At 30.9% G+C, this 20,834-nt stretch overlaps 2 protein-coding genes across 2 annotated transcripts; one reads left to right on the top strand and one right to left on the bottom strand.

Annotated features, from left to right (window-relative positions):
• Positions 1–276: 276 nt before the first annotated feature.
• On the bottom strand, positions 277–3,261 carry LOC115876206. The gene is made up of 4 exons (XM_030891905.1): positions 3,072–3,261; positions 2,643–2,774; positions 2,484–2,587; positions 277–400 (listed from the first exon to the last, which is right to left on the bottom strand). Exons 1-4 carry the CDS (start codon positions 3,154–3,156, stop codon positions 359–361), a joined length of 363 nt encoding a protein of 120 aa, XP_030747765.1. The 5' UTR covers positions 3,157–3,261; the 3' UTR covers positions 277–358.
• A 644-nt stretch (positions 3,262–3,905) lies between these two features.
• Positions 3,906–19,084, top strand: LOC115876208 (unconventional myosin-Ib). The gene is made up of 22 exons (XM_030891908.1): positions 3,906–4,131; positions 4,189–4,427; positions 4,485–4,555; positions 4,609–4,784; positions 4,837–4,900; positions 4,967–4,980; positions 5,360–5,444; positions 5,498–5,755; positions 5,809–6,005; positions 6,058–6,266; positions 8,317–8,478; positions 8,536–8,685; positions 8,812–8,910; positions 9,525–9,588; positions 9,649–9,844; positions 10,904–11,088; positions 13,414–13,500; positions 13,607–13,851; positions 13,918–14,053; positions 17,998–18,150; positions 18,213–18,403; positions 18,577–19,084. The coding sequence occupies exons 2-22, from the start codon at positions 4,198–4,200 to the stop codon at positions 18,695–18,697; spliced, it is 3,093 nt and encodes a 1,030-aa protein (XP_030747768.1). The 5' UTR covers positions 3,906–4,131; positions 4,189–4,197; the 3' UTR covers positions 18,698–19,084.
• Positions 19,085–20,834: the final 1,750 nt, after the last annotated feature.

Below are 20,834 nucleotides of genomic sequence, written 5' to 3' on the forward strand. Positions count from 1 at the left end.
CTTGATGCGCTGAATTTCCGTGCAAGATTTTCAAAATATGCTAAAATTCAACGTCGTCTTCAACGTCGAAAATATTATTTATGATACATTCGCCATTTTGTCAACAACATACAATATAACAAATTACTGTTCATAACTGATCGTAAGTCGACTATCTGTCTAATAGATAAGCTGTGATAATACTGAGTGTTTTTGTAATAATAAAGTGGAATATACCTTGAATGAAATGTATTAATTACTAAATATATATAACAAATAACAAAATAAAACAAGGTATACAAGTGTCATGCATATTTATTTTTATACGATTATAACTTGAATAATACAAGGTTTTTAATAAATAATGTTGAAGAAGTGATTAGTTCTCAATTTCTTCCTCTCGTCTTATATTATTAGCCATCTGAAACAAAAAAAAATTGTCCAAAAAATAGGTCTGCAAACTGTCTGAACTAACACACTGGCTATAACTATGAATTTCATCATTTTTAAAATTTGAGGAGATAAATTAAACATTTTAGAAGATAGAAAATAATAAAAATCACGGAGAAATAAGAAATGAATTGAGTGAAAACCAGCAGTAATGTGATGTAGCTAAAAAGTTTTTACCTCTTTATACTTAGGGATTATTGCTTTTACACTTAACAGAATTATTTGCATCGGTATTAATAAAAAGATATTAATTTTCTTCGTTTTATTGAAATCGCAGGCTGTACCACAACAAATTAATAATACTAATAAGAAAATTGATAGAAATATACAGTTTTTATCCTCTTAACATATAGAAAACTTTGTTTTTATATAGAGACTTTTAAAAAATTACTTCCCATTTCACAAATTTTTTTAATTCACCCGCACCCCCCCGAGAAGGAGAAAAATTTATATATAATATTTAATTATTTTTTCGAAATTTCAGGGATTTTTTTAGGTTCACCCCGAGAAGGGCTGAAAAATATAAATAACTTGTTTATTTTATATTTTTATATTTATTTTATAACTTATTTTATTACTTGTTTATTTTATATTATTTTATAACAAACCAAACTTGTTTTCTTTCAAATTTTAGAGAAACGGTAAAGAGAATAAAAGCTGTTCCCTAGCTTCTAGCCACCCTATCTCGGTTAATTTTTGATTTGAGCAAAAAAACTACAGGAGCCATTTTTATGTAAAATTTGATGCTCTACAACTTTTATTTGAACTTCTTTTTTCTAGCCCTTACCGTTTCTCCGAAATTTCGAAAAAATAATTTTATTTATTTACTTTACTCGTGCTCGGGTGTGAATTTAAAAAAAGATCTATCACAATTCGTTTTTAAATCTTTCAAAGTAAATTATATAAAAAATTCAAGTTTTTACTAAAACTTCCTATTCAAAAATCCAGAAAAATATATTTTTTTTTGAAATAATATTTGTTTGTCTAGAGACGTTCTATCCTTTTTTTAATCTTTCAATATTTAGTGTAAATTTTTGACAAATTTTATGTAAATTTTTAGTAAATGATGTGTAGAGATTGACCTCGCCAAAATTATCATCGATTATTGTTTATCACAATGTATTTTTATTGATAAAATTTCAATATTGTTTATTTTTTTTTTGTCATAAATATTACACTATTTTTTTTTTATATTTTTTAGCCAAAAAATTAATTACTTTATAAAAACAATCAGGAAAAGATCAAATAAAAGCAAAGAGATTCCAATCTGTAATGAAGGAATCGAAAATATATTTTCCTTCCCTTGTGCGACCATTAGCAAAAATTAAACTTGCCGTGAAAATAACATTAGAGGTTTTATTTATTGAATTGCGAATGCTTTTAGCTTTATTGTTATTTATCAAAATTTTTATTTTTTTTACTTAAGAAAAAGTAATTATTAAGAGCATTCAGATGAGTATCAACAAATTTAATTTTGCTAGATAAAAAATAAATTAAAAACCAGAAAATTGCCGTATAATCGAGAAAAAACGGCGTCCAGTTGGCTTGAAAATGACGATCGATGACATTTCCCATATAATTTTACGCCGTTTTTTGCATACACCGCAATGTTTGAAAATAAATCGTCGTCAAGGTGGCTTTTGAAATAAAAATCTCCTTACTGGACGGCTTAGACTGGGTAGACAAAATTGTAAACACATTTTTTTTCAAAAAATAATTTTTACTGAATAGATTTTCGATTATTGATCATAATTTCAAAGGCTACTGTGACGTGTGTTTTTTTCAATTCTACTTATGATAATAATACCGTATGATCGAAAAAAAACAGCGTCCAAATGGCTTGGAAATAAACATCGATGGCATTCCCTATATAATTTTACATATAAAATGAGAGCGATCTTCATTTCACAGCCATCGCTGACGCCGTTTTTTTTTCGATGATACGGTATTACTAATATTCTACAATAATTCTACTAATATTAAAGCGTATAACATAAAATAAATTTGTTCAAATTGTTAAAGAATTATTATTTTTAATTTAAAAATATATTTACCATTTCTTTTAAGATTTTGTTCATCTCGTCATACTGTTCTGAAGTTAGTTTATTGAATTTATAAAACCTTTTTGGATACTCTGAACTCAAAGGTATCCTAGATCCTAAAAAAGAGAAAATTAAGTGTGACAAATTACAAAAAAAAAATCTAGAAATTACCAATAAACCCTACTGGAGCTTTTTCAACTTCCTGTACATTATTCTCTTGAACTGTCTCGTAATTTTCATTAGCCAACTCCGATCTTTTGCCCATACCTCCGAAACAGGAATGCCCATAATTACTACATCCACCTAAATTGAAATTAAACAATAAATCAAATAAATTTTTACATAAAAATAACAAAGAAAGTGTTGGCTTACGTTTAGCCTGTATTATTTGTTGTTTAAACGAAAAAACAATTAATATTAGACACACAAAGCGCGCTCTGTTAGAAGCCATTTGGACACGAAAGCGCTCAACACCATACAAGCCCTTACAAGCTCTAATGAGAATGTTCCTACCCTTGGTGCAAACCCACCCTCTAAGGAGTCAGCGATCTGCGCCATAGGTATGATTATTTTTAATTTTTGATTATAAATAGTACTTACTTTTTGCATAAGTCTGGTGAACTAACACACTGGCTATAACTATGAATTTCATCATTTTTAAAATTTGAGGAGATAAGTTAAACATTTTAGAAGATAGAAAATAATAAAAATCACGGAGAAATAAAAAAAGAATTTAGTGAAAACCAGCAGTAATGTGATGTAGCTAAAAAGTTTTTACCTCTTTATACTTAGGGATTATTGCTTTTACACTTGAGAGAATTATTTGCATCGGTATTAATAAAAAGATATTAATTTTCTTCGTTTTATTGAAATCGCAGGCTGTACCACAACAAATTAATAATACCAATAAGAAAATTGATAGAAATATACCGTTTTTATCCTCTTAACATATAGAAAACTTTGTTTTTATATACAGACTTTTCAAAAATTATTTTCCCATTTTTTTAAGGTAAATTTATTTAGTTTTTTATTTTAGGGTGAAAGCCTGCAACTTTGAAAACTCTTTTTCGGTCAGTAAGTACAATAATAATAATTTGAATTATCTGAATATTATGTGCGCCAAAAGTGTTTTATAAACAAACACTCCCATTTACATAAGTACATGTAATAATATTGTTAATATAGTCTTAGATAAACATGTTTGTTTGGAAATGAAGCATTTACTGGGTGTTCCTCGCCTGAACTACTTGGATGAAAGGAATATTACGTTAAATAATAATTTTTCATAAAAAAGAATAAACACTTCAAATAACCTTCCCGGCTTTTTTTGAATTTTTTATATGATTTTAAATCAGGTGATGAAAGGCCTCCAAATAACTTAAAAGAAGAAGATGACATAAATGTCAGTGTCAGATAGACAGATGATTTTGACAACTCTGTCATGGTTTCTTGAAAAAAAATAGTCCAATTCTTAACTATTTAATTAACAATTTATTTATCAAAACAGTATAATGAAATTGTATGAATTGGCGTTTATATTTCTTCTGTTAAAATTTGTTTTCCCCGTTAAATTTAGTTCGGCGAATTTTTGAATTTGTCTGTCACACTGAAAAGCAATTGTAGGGCTAAATGCCGCCAAGGGGGCGGCATTGCCAGAAGGGTAACTTCTTTTGTTTATTAATTAACGCATTATTGTTAAGTTTCTTTTTCGAAACAGTCTCGTGCAATGCTGAATTTGGATCAAGAAGTAGGAACTTGGGATACAGTATTGTTAGAGTCCCTTACCGAAGATAGTTTTATAGCAAACCTACAACAGAGATTTAAACGGGATCACATTTACACTTATATTGGAAATGTTCTAGTTTCGGTTAATCCTTACAGGAAATTGGCACTTTATTCCACTGATTTGGTTGAAACCTATGTCAGAAGAGCCCCTTTTCAGTTACCTCCCCATATGTATGCATACTTAAAGAAATATTGTTTGAATTTTAGTTTTTATGGTCTGTCTTTTAGCTATGGTGTTGCAGAATCAGCTTACAGATGGTTAAATGATCGAGGAGACAACCAGTGTATTATTGTTACAGGTTTATAAAATATTTTTATTAATATTCTTGGTTAATTGGTATAATAATTTTAGGAGAAAGTGGTGCAGGTAAAACAGAATCCGCGAGAATCGTTTTACAGTTCTTAGTGTTAGTTTCTGGAAATAGTGCCGAAATAAAATTAGTTAAAGATCGGTTAGTTCAGGCAAACACTTTATTGGAAGCTTTTGGAAATGCTAAAACTATGAAGAACGATAATGCATCAAGATTTGTAATGATACAAAACTTACTTTTATCTTTTTTGATAATTTTTGTTCTTTTAGGGCAAGTTTTTGGACATAGAATTTGATTTTAAAGGAGACCCCATTGGTGGACATCTAACAAACTGTAAGTGTCATTTGAATATTCTTTAGGACTTCTATTATAGTCTGTATTTATTTTTTATGCTTCAAGATTTTTTGGAAAAGGTAAATAAATCATTAAATATTGATCAAAAAAAATATTTATTTTTATAAATCTATCATGGAATTTTAACAGTGTTTTATATTTTAAAATTTTGTTTAAAAACGAGTTTCGAACACCATTAGGTACTTGTTTGGAACATTTGTCTAAAACTTTTCAAATATGTAATAAAAAAACAACTGTAATAGACAAACAGTAATAGTAAAACAGAGTTTAAAAGAAATGTTTTAAACAATAAAAAATGTTTTAAACAATAAAAAATGTTTTAAACCATATAAAAACATGTTTTCTTTAAAAATTGAGTAAAGAAACATATTTTTTTCAACACTAGTTGTTGAATAACACTGTTAGTAGATTTTTAACTGATAATTAAATTATTTTTAGTCTAGAATTACAAATTTGGCACCTAATGAGCGAAATTTTCATATTTTCTACCAGCTGTTATCTGGCGCAGATATTCATCTACTCAGTAAGTGAATCACTTTAATACCATCAAACTATATATAATTTTAAATATTTTAGAATGTCTAAAACTACAAAGAAACGTAGAACATTACTCAATCCTTCAAAATAAATCTAATGTTCCAACTGCCACTGAAGAAGATGACAAAAAATTATTCGTTTATACCAGAGGAGCCCTAGAGATTTTAGGGTTCATTCCTAGCGACATCATTGATATTTTTAGAGTTCTAGCTGTAATTTTAAAATTAGGAAATTTACAATTCGTGCCTTGCAATAACATAGACGGTACAGACGGGTGTTCTATTAGTAATGATTATGGTATGATTTTTATATTAGACAGTTAAATGTAACTTATTTATTTTTGTTTGTAGAATTATTTGAGATCTGTGAACTGTTATTGGCAGATAACAGGTGGATTCAACGGATCCTAACTACACGACAAATCGATGACGGTATTATAACAGACCTGAATGCAATAGAAGCGTCTAAAACCCGAGATATATTATGTAATACGTTATATAGTAGATTATTTTCGTGGCTGATTAATCAAATAAACGATTCTATAAAAGTAAAACTATTTAAGTAATTCTCTTTTAAATATTGAATGAGAATTTTTATAGGCAAAAACTTTAAGCAAAAGAAAAATATTGGGTGTGTTGGATCTGTATGGATTTGAACAATTTAAAGAAAATAGTTTCGAACAATTAATTATAAATTATTGCAATGAAAAGGTTCATCAGTTTATTACTAATATTTGTTTGAAAGATGAGCAAGAAGAAATGGTGAAGGAGGGGCTAGAATGGACCAAAATCGATTTTTTTAATAACATGTAGGTAAAAAAGTGATTACTGACTGTTCAGTTCAATATATTATAAGAATATATTGCTAGTACCGCATTTAGAGCTCGAACTCACTGACGACCAGGTCGCAAAGACCTGACCGTCGTCGACTGGCCGGATGTATTGCGTTTATAGCTGCGGCCAGATGAACGACCAATTTCAACAGAGTTGTCAGATCTAACGATTTTTTACGTTTTACCAATTAGAAAATATTGTCTCAGAAAGAATTAAGTTTCAGAAATGTTAAAATATCCGAGTTAACTAAACAGCGAAGTTGCTATTCATGAGCTCATTAAATGTTGCTCAAAATATTCTTGGATTTTTCGTTAATAAATACTGGTGTGGTAAATGGAGTAAGTAAAATCTCCAACCCCGACTACACGATAACGTCGTTATTTCCATGTTTTTCAAATCCGCGATGCCTGCTATTCCATCAGTCGTTTCATAACAGAATATTCTGCATCCTACGTAATAAATAATATGTGTAGAGTGAGACATGTAACTCGTGAGATTTTTAACATTGTATCAATAAAGGACAAAAACAGTGTTGTTCCTAAAGGTGCGTCCAGACTTGAGCATTTTAGCCCGAATGAACCGAGCGCGCACGAACAAACAGAACAAATAGGCCGAACAAAAAGCATTGTGACCGCGCGACCGACAAAAAGGAAGATATTCTGTTTCTTTTTCCTACTGATATGGACTTCTCCTGATGGCTCTTATCGACTTTAGAAGTAAACATATTAGAGCCATCGTAAAAAAAGGTCGTCAGACACTACTGGCTCTAAATATAAGCAGGTAGAACGTTTAGCTTCCAGTTATTTCAATGTTTACAATATAAATGCCCCTTTTTTATTGTTACTGAGAATCTACAACAGTAAATACTTCTATTTTTATGAATGTTTAAGTTACTTTTACTCTTAATTTTTTTTTTAAATAATGTACCTAGTAGAAATATAGTCTAATGGACTTTAAAATACAGTTGTCCTCCTTGTACATGACTACACTACAACTAAAAAACTAATTTAATAAAAAAAAAACAGTGGTTGTCAAAAACCTTTAAATATTATTTTTAAACATTAGGTTAAAATAACAGGTATCATACCAACCATAAATAGAGTATGTCATATAAAAATGTTTTGAATTTTTACTAGAATCGACCCTTGATAAAAAAGGGACTAGATTTAAGTTTCCCTTTGATCCAGTCTGTATACTATTTCTTTGGATTTTCTGCACGTGCGCAAAAACTATTCTAAAACACTATATCTTATAGAAAATAAAATATTGTGCGTTGAATTTCAGGGATTTTATCTGCAAAATTATTAATTTGGAAGAAAACCGGCAACAAGCGGCTGAAAATTATAATATTTTAGTGCAGTCTACTGGTCGCAACGACCAACCGACGGCCAGGAAGTTAGTGCATCGTTAGTGTGCGCTGTATCATTTGATTTAATTGATTTAGCAGCGGCCTGGTCGTCACTGTGTTCGAGCTCTTACACAATGAGTGGAAAGTGAAGCCAAGAAAAGAAATAGGAACATCAATCTTGATTCAACAGAATTTTTGTGCGCACGCGCCAAATCAAACGATCTGATTCGTATACTTCATCGCTGAACGCTCTAATATATTATTTTTTTATTGGTAATATCATTATTTCTACCTGTTATTTTAGATATTCATCATATCTATCCGTTTAAATATATCAGAGATTAAATTTAAATTTATAACTAAAGGCGCGAATAGTCAGACGTGGTAAAATGAAATAAATCAACTAATCGCGAAGCTCTTCTCACGCTTGCGTTTTAAAGCTGTTGAACGAAAAGGACCGACTTATGTGGATTTTGTATAGCTCCATCTCAAACATTTGGCTTCAATTTCTGTTCCGTACTAGCAATATAGTAGTCTTATAATTATTTGGCCGCGATGAACTGATAAAACTGTGAAGCGGGAAGGCCGATGCACTATGGACGTACCCTATCAGTCAGCGTCTTCTAGTCTTAGTGTTCCGAGTTCTGATGTTAACAAATACTATTATTTTTTTTAAGAATAATCTGTCAATTGTTAGAAAACGAAAACCACGGTATATTATCATTACTAGAAGAACCCCATATACAAACAGATAGTGATTATTTAACAAGATTGGAACAGTGTTGTTCAGGACATATGCACTGTTTAATAGATGAAGTAAATTCACCAAATAGTTTTCAGTAAGGATATTAGGGAAAAAATCGTACTACTGTGAAAAAATAAAATATTTTTTACAGGATTAGGCACTTTGCTGGTCCAGTAACGTACAAAATCCATGGATTCGTGGAGAAAAACCATGACAATCTTCCCAAAGAGCTTTCCAGAGCTATGTTTCGTTGCGACCTAAAAATTATGCAAGGATTGTTTCCTGAAGGGAATCCCAAAAGGTATTATGTTGAAAAAAGTTTATTATAACATTTACAAATAAAAATATAAGAATTTTTATTTTATATTTTGTCATTATTATCATGATATATGGTAAGTTATTAATATTAAAACACTTTTTTTTCTAGATGTAGTTTTAAAAGACCAGTAAGTAAAGCTAGTCAAATCCAAGTGTCTTTAAATGCGCTGTTGAAAAGTTTAGCTAGTCGTCAAAATCATTATATTAGGTGAGTATTTTAATGCTATACAGGGTGTCTCAGATTCTAATCGGGAAAATTTAATAGACGATAGAAAAATAAAACAAAAAGTTCATATCAACTTGTAAGATTTAAAGCTTCCTTTTCGAGATACAGGGTGTTAAAGTTACTTAAAAAAGAAAAAAGAATTAAGATATTTGAAAAACTATTTAATCGATTTGGATATAACTTGACCCGTTTATAATACTTACTATGTGACTTAATTTGATGTAATTAGATTTAAGTTTAATGGCCAGGGGCGGCGGTGGGGCATCACTGTTAAAGTATTTTAAAGGAAAAAATAGTCACGCCACTGCTTTTTTAGAAGTTTAATATTATTTTTGGATTTAGTAATTAAAAATATTATTTTTTTGTCTCCTGACTTTTTTGTCTATCCTGCTTACTTCTTCTTCTAATTGGTAATTAATATTATAATTGGTATTTTCTAATGGTACCCTGTATCTCGAAAAGGAAGCTTTAAATCTTACAAGTTGATATGAACTTTTTGTTTTATTTTTGCAAGTTCTATCGTCTATTAAATTTTCCCGATTAAAATCTGAGACACCCTGTATACTTCTGTCATTATCTGACCAATGATTTTTTAGATGTATAAAACCAAACGATATGAAACAGCCTAGACTTTTCGAAATCGGATTAGTTCAGCATCAAGTAATTATATTTTTTATCGCCTTTTAATACTTAATCAGCGCGTGTTTTTCATGGTTTTAGATTAGGTACATGTGCCTGTTATCGACTGTACAAGTATGGAGATCAGGCTACTGCCACAAAATGCCTTTTATCTCTTTCCTATGCCGGTACAAAATGATTTGCCCGCATACCTGGCCTAAATGGCGCGGATCGGCCATAGAAGGAGTTTCTTTGTTGTTGAGAAGTTTGCCCATTCCTAGTGCTGAGTTTACTTTCGGTAAATATTTGACACAAACTTGCGCTCTTCGTTGTGTTACCAAAACTCACTATACAAACTACATGACAATGATAGTTGTGTCTGTCATTCTAACTTACAACTGTCGAAATATTGTTATGTCACAACCAACTTGATAATACAGGCCTAACAAATAAGTTCATGACGTCACAAAAGTAGATCTATCATACGATCGAAAAAAACGGCATCAAAGTTGGTCTTAATAAGGTGGTAATTTATTTTATTTGTATGCAAGAAAAATGATTTTTAAATGCTATAGTTTAAAAATCGAGAAAAAATAATTTTTTGGATATAGATTTTTGTGTCTGGAAACGTTATCATCGATTGTCATTCCACAGCCGTCTTTGACGCCGTTTTTTCTTCTATCATCATACGGTATCTTTCCGGTATCTCTATTTTTCTATAAACTAATTTTAATGTTTGAATTAATATTTTAGTTGATTGACAATTTTCTTTAACACTGAGACGAAAAATTTTGAAATGCTTGTAATAATGGTATTCTAAACAAAAAAAAATGGCGGCGGGAGGCGCGTATAGCTGCTCATACTAAAATATGTTAATAAAAAGTTGGTAGGCAGTTCTTTTAGTTTCAAAGTAAAGGAATTTTTCCAATTTTTTTTCATCTCAAAAACTGCGACTTTGACTGATTTTGATGTTATTACAAATTTTGTTGCAAATATTATTCCTAATCTTAAATTGAAAACCGCGTTTCGCTAGCTACTGTAATTTTGGAGTTACGATTTTTTAAAATGTTTAACCCCCTCCCATACCCCCTTACCAACCCCCCACCCACACCAAAAACTAATTGGCCGGATTCTCGGGTGCCACAGTATTTTTGTGCCAAATTTCGTTAAAATCGGTTTAGCGGTTCTTGAGTTATCGTGTTACAGACGGACAGACAGACAGACACCATGAAAATATTTTGTATTTAGGTCATTTATAACCCAAATAACTCATTTTGAGTGAATTAAAAAACTTTTTTGTCGATCTTCGGTCGGCTAAAAATGTAACCATTTTTGAAAAATCCACGATCATTTTCAGGCAGATCAAAGCTTTTTATTCGAAGTCCAAGAACGGTTTTTGAGCTGGAGGATTTTAGAAGAGCCAGATTGCAAGATTTGGCATTGTTGATTCAAAAAACATGGCGCTGTTACAAGGAAAAAAAGAAATATCAAAAATTAAGAAGGGCTCAAATGACCATCGCTTCTGTCTGGCGCAGTTGGAGGGTAATAAAAAAATTGTTTATAACATTCTTCATTCTTGGTTATTATTATAGATTTTTCTGTTTTCTTTTTAAAGGGTTTGTCCATTAATTACATGAGGATATATATTAGCATATACAGGGTGTTTCAAAACAAATGCGAAAAACTTCAGGGGGTGATTCCTTGTTCAAAATAAAGGGTAGTTTGCTTCATAAACGTTGGGTCAAAAGTCAACCATTAGGGAGATATTGGGGTACAAAGATGGCGGAAAAATAATGTTTTTATTTTTTATCTTGAAAACGAAAAGAGATAGACTAATAAAATTTTATGGAACCATTACTGTTATGAAAACACACTTTCTGGTAATTTTTTCACTTTTTTAAAATGAGTGGAAGGGGTTGAAAAAAACTACCCCTATCATTCTTGTTAACGAAATTTAAAGAAAAATCTTATCAAACACATGCAAAAAAATTAATTTGGATAGTTTAGTTTGTTTAGAAACTTTTTTACCTCTTGTGTTTTCTTGATAAAACTCACCGATTGGAAATTAAAAAATAAAATGTAAAGCATTACATGTCAGGACAAAAAACATTTTCTGATAAAGAATCTAGTGGGCTACTGTAATTTTTTTAGGAAAAAATCTAGTCGGCCGCTGTTACTTTTTAGGATGTTCCTAATATTATTTTATTTGACATTACTCTACTGCAATACGTTATTCTCTAGATGATTACTATTATCGTTATTATCACTAGATTCTTAATCTAAAAATGTTTTTTGTCCTGACATGTAATGCTTTACATTTTATTTTTTAATTTCCAATCGGTGAGTTTTATCAAGAAAACACAAGAGGTAAAAAAGTTTCTAAACAAACTAAGCTATCCAAATTTTTTTGCATGTGTTTGATAAGATTTTTCTTTAAATTTCGTTAACAAGAATGATAGGGGTAGTTTATTTCAACCCCTTCCACTCATTTTAAAAAAGTAAAAAAATTACCTGAAAGTGTGTTTTCATAACAGTAATGCTTCCATAAAATTTCATTAGTCTATCTCTTTTCGTTTTCAAGATAAAAAATAAAAACATCTTTGTACCTTGATATCTCCCTAATGGTTGACTTTTGACCCAACGTTTATAAAGCAAACTACCCTTTATTTTGAACAAGGAATCACCCCCTAAAGTTTTTCGCATTTGTTTTGAAACACCCTGTATATACAGGGTCTCTCAGATTTTAATCGGGAAAATTTAATAGACGATAGAACTTGCAAAAATAAAACAAAAAGTTCATATCAACTTGTAAGATTTAAAGCTTCCTTTTCGAGATACAGGGTACCATTAGAATACCAATTATAATATTAATTACCAATTAGAATTTATTTTTTTTTCGCAAGAAGTAAGCAAGATAGACAAAAAAGTCAGGAGACAAAAAAATAATATATTTTTAATTACTAAATCCAAAAATAATATTAAACTTCTAAAAAAGCAGTGGCGTGCCTATTTTTTCCTTTAAAATAATTTAACAGTGATGCCCCACCGCCGCCCCTCGCCATTAAACTTAAATCTAATTACATCAAATTAAGTCCCATAGTAAGTATTATAAACGGGTCAAGTTATATCAAAATCGATTAAATAGTTTTTCAAATATCTTAATTTTTTTTTCTTTTTTAAGTAACTTTAACACCCTGTATCTCGAAAAGGAAGCTTTAAATCTTACAAGTTGATATGAACTTTTTCTGAGAAACCCTGAGAATCTGAGACACCCTGTATGTTACACTATATCGCTAGTCAGGAATAGAAATTGAAGCCAAATTTTTGAGATGGAGCAATACAAAATCCACTAAAGTCGGTCCTTTTTGTTCAACAGCTTTGAACTACGCAAGCGTGAGAAGTGCTTCTCGATTAGTTGATTTATTTCATACTAACCAATAGAAGTAGTTTTCCAAGTTTCTATCTACCACGTAAATCAATTTAGCGTCTAACTATTCGCGCCTTTATAAATTTAAATTTAATCTCTGACATATTTAAACGAAAACAAGAAACGGATAGATATGATGAATATCTAAAATAACAGTTGAAATAATGCCATTACTAATAAAAAAATAATATATATTATACGTTATTAATATTTAGAGTGTAAAATAGTACGCGGGCAGGTGACAGCGTTCAGCGATGAAGTAGACGAATCAAATCGTTTTATTTGGTGCGCGCGCACGAAAATCCTGTTGAACGAAAAGGATAGACTTATGCAAGATTGATATTCCTATTTCTTTTCTTTTGCTTCACTTTCCACTCATTGTGTAAATGCGGTACTAGATATAATATATTTGTATATTAGGATATTAAAATATTTTTTAGGCTAGGGAACTGTACAGACTGTTGCGACACAAAAAACAAGTTGAATGGGCGGCTAAAGTGATCCAAAGACATTATATTCAATGGAAAGTAAGTCTCTTACTTTAAATTAAAAGATTTCAATATAAATAAACTTGTTTCTAATGCCAGTTACAAGCTTTTTTTAATTTTTTTAATCCCCTTAAAATATTAATAGAGGAGACAATACCTGTTATCGCTGCCAAAAAGACTGCCGGCTGACAGCGAATCGCCTCTTTGCCGCGACTGGCCGACTTGTACGCCATCTATGCACGAAACCGACGCTCTACTTCGCCGGATCTACCACAGATGGCGCTGTCACAAGTTCCGGTTGGGCTTCGATCAGACTGCGCGGAACCGTATGCGCGAGAAAGTGACGGCTAGCTTTATTTTTAAGGACAGAAAATGTTCGTATCCTCGTAGGTAAGGGATTTGTTGAGAAAATAATATTTTTTCACTGTTTTGAGAAAATGTTTCGTTTTTTTATAGCGTATCTCATCCATTTTTGGGCGATTATGTCAGATTGCGACAAAATATTCAGTGGAAAAAGATGAGCTTGGAAAATAACGATCAGTACGTTGTATTTGCTGATATTATCAACAAAATTGCGAGATCTAGTGGAAAGGTATTATAATAATAAATTCATATTAATATTTCTACTTGATTTTTCTTTGAAAAAAAAAAAGATTAAGAAAGGAGTAAAATAATGCCACATCTGTATAATATTTAATCTGTGTCGATAGCATTGACACAGATTAAATATTATACAGATGTGGCATTATTTTATCTTGCTGATAAACGGCGCCGTGACCTCGTACCTTTAATAGGGCTATGGCGTTGTCAGACTTCGTTTTTTCGAATGCAATGTTGCCTTTTGTGAAAAAGTATTCCCAATTGAAATAATACTTAATCTGTGGCTCAGCTTTTATGTAGCGATTAATCATACGCATGCGCTTTGCATTCCCTTTAAATTGGCTATTTAAAGGGACCGAATGCATTCTTGTTTTAATTATGTTTCTCTGTATTAAGGAGTATAATGTTATACATGTATTCATGCATGTTAGACGGAGGCGGGGATCCTTGACAGTTCTGTTTAACGATTCATTTGACACATTTGAATATGATTTGAAATTTTGTGGATTTGTCTGTCTTTGCTGAGCTTATTTTATGTTATTTATTATTTATTCTACAACTGGTAGTTGTTTAAAGATAGTAAATCTAAAAAGAAATTTTTTTTTGAGGCAGAACATAAATTAACTGTGACACTATTGCGATTTGTCGAAAAAGACTGTAAAATAATTGGTTGTGTAGCGTGCGGTAGATCTCGGTCAAAAATCGAGGAAAATAGTGGAATAACTTTTCACTAGTGACTGACTATTTAATATACATACGTGTAGTAAACCGATTATTTATGAAATTCACTTAAAATTAACTAATTTTATATTTTTTCTTGCATTTTTGCTTTTATTTACTACTTGTCACAGATTAGATGTCAAAGAATTTAGATAAGTCAGTTTCAAGAACGGTAAACTAATAGAATTGCTCATCCTCATAAGACGTACGTTCGCCTCTTCCATAGATAAAAGACTTATACTATTAAATAGATAGGCAACTTATAATACATTTCAATTTTATTATACAAGGGCGCCTCTGGTAGACGGAGGAAGAAATACTAATGGAAGAGAGGGGTGCGGGGAAGGGGGGTTGTTTTAGTTAATTTAAAATAAATTTAGACATACATGTAAGAACACTTTGTGTGCTTTTAATTAGGTCGAACATATTATAAACAATAAATCAACTGAATTAAAAGCATACAAAGTGTTCTTATATGTCGGATATTAATTAAAAAATATATTAAAAATACTAGAAATAGTATAATATTAAGTTGTTACAGTTATAATTTAATCTTTGGCGGTTTTCAGCAAATAGCAGGCAGTTTTACAGAATTTTCCTCCCTTTGAAGTGAATTGGAAACGGCTAGGTATATAATTTTGGTGTAGGCAACATTCCCAGTTTGTTTCCGTTTGGGACCTGAAATAATAAAAACAAATTAAATCAGATGTAATCATCTGCTGATCATGCTAATATAAAACGAGCGTCCTTAATTCCTTACATGCACCGTAAAAAAATTACTACTGCTCTGCAAGTAGCATTTATTAGCAGTACTAATTTAAAAAATCTATAACTGTAAGTAGATATGTTTAATTTACTTACCATTGTATCCTTCAGAAACCAGGTGTACAACAACTAAACTCCATGATAAAAAATAATTAAGAGTTATTACAAAACACAAATTGTCCCACCATTTTTAAAAAAACATTGTCAAAAACAGAATACTGGCAAAAAATCTGAAGGAATTTAATTTTACAATAATTCGACAAATCAAAACGAAATCAAACCGTAAAATCACAACAAAAGCGTCTCTGGAGTGACAGTTAAAAATCAAATTTTATTATTGTCAGATATTGACATTTGCATTGTTAATATTGACAGTTTTAATATTTTGCGCCTCTGCATCTTGGAGGAAACACTATTTTTAATGAACTATCATTTCCATTTAAGTTTCCCAGCCATGGCCTCTTCTCGCGCTTCAGCAGACTGTTGTAGTCCTTGTCATGATAGTCTGTATTATTGGTTGCCTATAGTAAACGTATAAAAATAACAGCTGAGAAATTTTGAGTTAATTATTTTGTCGATTTTAAATATGAAAAAGGTGTTTTTAAAGTTTTTAGAGTTATAGAATGTATAAATACGTTCATATTGTGTTGTAGATTGTGACTAAGTGCTTACTAAGTGCCTACGATATTTATTAATTATTTTAAACCAAAATATCGAAGTACTCTAAAAAGAATGCCTGCAGAAGGTGATGCTGGGAACTGCTGTTCTTAAAAATACATTATCCGAGTATTTAATACGATTTATACAGTTAATTTTCTATATTGCATACATATAAGGTGTTTAAATAAATAAACTAAATAATGAATGTTTTGCATACGGCAACCAATAATACACACACTATCATGACAAGGACTACAATGTCGTCACAAAGCGAGGAGTTTTCGCATGTACCTGGCAGACACTTTCGGCTGAATGAGCAGTCCTATTAGGTTTACTGTTCTTGAGTCAGTTTGACTTACTTGCTTCAGTAGCGTATCGGATGTTTGTGTTATTAGACAGTTAAAGCAAGGCACAATACGTATACGTATCTCTCGACACGTAACGCAGAAACTTACGTTACGTCTGCCGTTGCGTTGTCGTGTAAACAAGAGTTAAAGCAAGTATTTTGACGTACGTAACGCAAATGGTACATTTGTAATTCTAAATTATTTTGTGAAACAATTTATTTAATTTTAAAATTGAAAATGGATATCTATTATTCCATTGATTCCACACAAATTTATAAAAGTAATATCGAAAAATGAAGAAAATTATAAATGGAAATTATTTTATTACAGAAAGTAGTCCTTACAACTTAAAATGCTCTTCGTAATAAAAAAAAATATTGGAAAACAGACACAGCTTTATGATTATTTATTAGATTTCATCTTTTAGAATCCTCATATGGATTTTGGCTATAAGAACTAACATTTAATTAAATAGATTCCAAAATGACTTTATTATGATGCCTAATATTTTCATACTAATTTATTGTAATAAAATAGGCCCAGTTCTGTGACACTGGCCCCAAAATTTATGAAATAACTTAATTACTAGCCAGTTGTAGAAACGAGTTGTTTGTGAATTTGTACGTTCGGCAGCATTCGGGTGAAAATCGAAACTCCTTCGGCTCGATACGTTTGCGTTTTGTACGTACGTAAAGCATATACGTATTACTTTTTACAAATATACTCAGGGTTCCCTATTTAACCCCGTGTGCAATTTCTGTGCCGTAAGAAGAAGACAACATAACCCAGCTCCATATTAAAACTGCATACGTCTATTTCACCCGGATATGGATTGAACTGCGATTGCGCCAAACTCCGATTGATTGTTGTTTTAGTTCTGTTTGGATTACTTTTTATTTGTGCGCGTAAAAGAGTGATTTTGTTTAATTTATTGTTTCCAACTATTTTTTGATATTTTTCCAACTCCATGATAATGTGTTATAAATAATAAAAATATAAATAAAATTGAAGGTTGGGTGAAATGTCAGTCAACCACTTCCCTTTAAAAACATCGACCAATGAAAACTTCTTCAGGTGAGGCATGCTCAGTTAAATGAATATCCGGGTGAAATAGACTTATGCAGAAGTCCATATTGTTCTTTCACTGTTTGGGCTTCACTTTTTGGAGATTAGGCTGAGTATATTTGTAAAAAGTAATACGTATATGACGTAAAGGCACGTAAAGATACGTATCACGTATCCGTAAACGCAAGTGAATTTCTCACTGCGCAAGCGTACATGTCAAACGATACGTTTACGTCCACGTCTTTGGCCGTTCTTTAAACTGTCTATTAAATAACTTCATAACTTATCTGTTTTTATTAGAATTATATCTAGAATGCTCCTTCCTTTATTTTTTTATTTAAAGTGTTTTTTTTTAATTTAACATTTTACTTTATTTTAGTTTGTTCCCATATTATTGGTGATATCGACCCGATCGATGCTCATTTTGGATCAGAGAACGCTCCAAGTTAAGTACAGGGTTCCGGCCTCGGAAATATACAGGATGTCCTTGTCTCCTTTTTTAGATGACGTAGCTGTTGTACACGTAAAGGCGGTAAGTTATTTCTTACTGTCAAAAAAATTCTAATTTTTTTATAAATTTTTCTCTTTTGACAGTCGTCGGTAATGAATCCAGAAACGTCAAGCGTGACATCTGACACTCCGGGATGTCTGTTCCAAAACGATTTGGGCAAGAAAAAGGGCGATTTTGTGTTCCAAACTGGTCACGTGATAGAGATCGTTACCAAGCTGTTTTTGGTGGTTCAAAATGCTACTGGCAAACCGCCTGAAGTTAACATCACCACGGAGTAAGTCTACCTATAATAATAATATCTATAATATTGAGTTACTATTCAGATACCGGATAGTTGCCGGATATCCGTTTCATCTCTGGTATCTATGCAGTCGTGTCATTGATGACGCTGCTGGCTTCTTTGGCTGCGACCACTCTACACTCTATGTAACAGTTTGATTGTTGCAGATTTGAGGCTAACTTTGGTTCTCAAACGGTGACGTTCACGTTCAAGTGCGGCCTGCCCGAGGTCCAGCCCGGTCAAATACGGGTCTTGAGAAAAGGAAACAAGATGGAGGTGCTCGTGTGACAACGTGAAAAAATCGAAATACATATCGATGAATCCAGCGACTCAAACACTGCCACTTTAACAATTTTTTATTCAAATTTTGGTTTCGGTTTTTTCAAAAAATGCACAACCTTTATTTTGCAGCAATGTGGAAAAGAAAAATCTGTATTCCAACTAACACGAAATCATTTTTTTTTTTGTATTTTTAATAATAATTAATAACTTTTAAATATATTAATTAAAATTCGTTTGGCAATTATAAATGGTATTGGATTTGATTTCCAAAATAGTAAAAAATTACCAGATTCAATCATTCACACGCAAAATATTCAATATACAGGGTGGTCCGAACTGTATTCCGGAAACTTCAGTAGCATATTCTGCACATAAAAATAAGTAAAACAATTCGTATAAATGTATGTCCGAAAATGCTTAGTTTCGGAGATACAGGGTGTAGAAATTTCATTTTTGTTTCGATTTTTTTCAAATAATTTTTGAAGTAACCTCAATATTTGGATGAAAATTGGTGTCTAGGAGTTTTTTGACATGAGAAATTTGATTTTGATGTCACTATGACTCCTACTTACAGAGGGCGCCACCTACATATTTTTTAACTGGTTTGAAGAGTAATAACTTTTCGCCCGTACCTGTATAAACGTACTCAGTAAAAAAATATACATTTAAGACGTTTTTTACGTAAAAAAAGTATCTTGGTAAAAATCGCTACGAGTAATGGTTCTCGAGATATTTTGAATCGTAATTATCAATACCTGTCATCATTGACATAAATTAAACATGTTAACTAAATAGTTATTAGACTGAAATCATAAATTTGAAATGTTTTTGTGCCAAAAGTTCAACAGAAACTGTTTTATCCTCATTTTTTCGAAGAAATATTTATTATTAATTTAAAAAAACGAAGTTCCCAAATTTATCAATTCAGTCAAATAAAATTATTTACCCAACACGTTTATTTTTTGTCAATAATGACAAAAAAAACTGAATTTTTGTCATGTATTGACTATTTCCATTCTAAATATCTCGAAAACGGTTTCTCGGGGCGATTTTTACCAAGAGACATTTTTTACGTAAAAAATCACGGAAATGTATATTTTTTCACTCAGTAGTTCTATACAGGTACAGACGAAAGTTATTACTCTTCAAAACAGTTAATACACATGTAGGTGGCGCCCCCTACAAATAGGAGTCATATTGATATCAAAATCAAATTTCTCATGTCAAAAAACTCCTAGTCACCAATTTTCATACAATTGATTGAATAATACATTATGTGGAATAAATCGAATTTTACTTATTTTTATCTGCAGAATATGCTGCCGAATTTTCCGGAATACAATTCGGACCACCCTGTATATAATACCGTATGATCGAAAAAAAACGGCGTCCAGTTGGCTGGGAAATGAACATCAATGACATTTTCCATATAAATTTACATATAAAATGACAGCGATCTTCATTCCATAGCCATCGCTGACGCCGTTTTTTCTCGATCATACGGTAGTTTCGATGTCCAGATCAGTATAGAGGTTATCCAGAAATCATCAACTGTCATTTCCAAAGCCACACAAATCGTTCACGGTTCAAGGTTGTTCAACTTGGCGTACAACACATTTTATCGTCTATGGACCACCTTATATACATTTTCACATACTATTTATTTTTTCTTAATCTTATATTTAGAATGCTTGCTGCAAGAATTTAGAACAAACTTTATTTTTCAACATTTTGACACAAAAAATACAGCAATTAGATCTTAGTTTTTGTTTTTTGATAATTATAAATATATATTTTTTTTTAATAAGCGAAAATATGATTTTGTTGTTAGTTGGAAACTTTATAATAAAGTGGAGTTTAAAAGTCGTTATCAAATCGGACCAAAACATATTGTAAAATCCTTTTTAAATAAATAGAAATAATTTTAGTTTTTCTCTTCTAATAAAGAAATAAGAAATTATAAATAGTAGTTAGAATTGTTAATATAAAATTGGATTTTTTTAACTAGTGTTGACCAGCCTGAAATAGAATCATTTTGTAATTAATTAAAAAATAGTTCGTGGATTTTGAATAAATTAATTATAGCGTCAATGAACGGAATTTTTACTTTGATAAAGATGATTTTTTTAGTACAAAAAAATGT

The sequence above is a fragment of the Sitophilus oryzae genome, unplaced genomic scaffold (assembly GCF_002938485.1).
Source record: "Sitophilus oryzae breed Bouriz unplaced genomic scaffold, Soryzae_2.0 scaffold_1420_pilon_pilon, whole genome shotgun sequence".
Classification (NCBI taxonomy): Eukaryota; Metazoa; Arthropoda; class Insecta; order Coleoptera; family Curculionidae; genus Sitophilus; species Sitophilus oryzae.

Excerpts from the sequence above, each read along its gene's own strand:
- LOC115876206 (XM_030891905.1), bottom strand. The coding sequence starts at position 3,156 with ATGTTTAACTTATCTCCTCAAATTTTAAAAATGATGAAATTCATAGTT. Across the intron at positions 2,588-2,642 it reads AGCTCCAGTAGGGTTTATTG|GATCTAGGATACCTTTGAGT; the intron begins GTAATTTCTAGA and ends TCTCTTTTTTAG. Across the intron at positions 401-2,483 it reads ACAAAATCTTAAAAGAAATG|ATGGCTAATAATATAAGACG; the intron begins GTAAATATATTT and ends TTTTTGTTTCAG.
- LOC115876208 (XM_030891908.1), top strand. The coding sequence starts at position 4,198 with ATGCTGAATTTGGATCAAGAAGTAGGAACTTGGGATACAGTATTGTTA. Across the intron at positions 9,845-10,903 it reads TAGTGCTGAGTTTACTTTCG|GCAGATCAAAGCTTTTTATT; the intron begins GTAAATATTTGA and ends GATCATTTTCAG. Across the intron at positions 18,404-18,576 it reads GAAGTTAACATCACCACGGA|ATTTGAGGCTAACTTTGGTT; the intron begins GTAAGTCTACCT and ends TGATTGTTGCAG.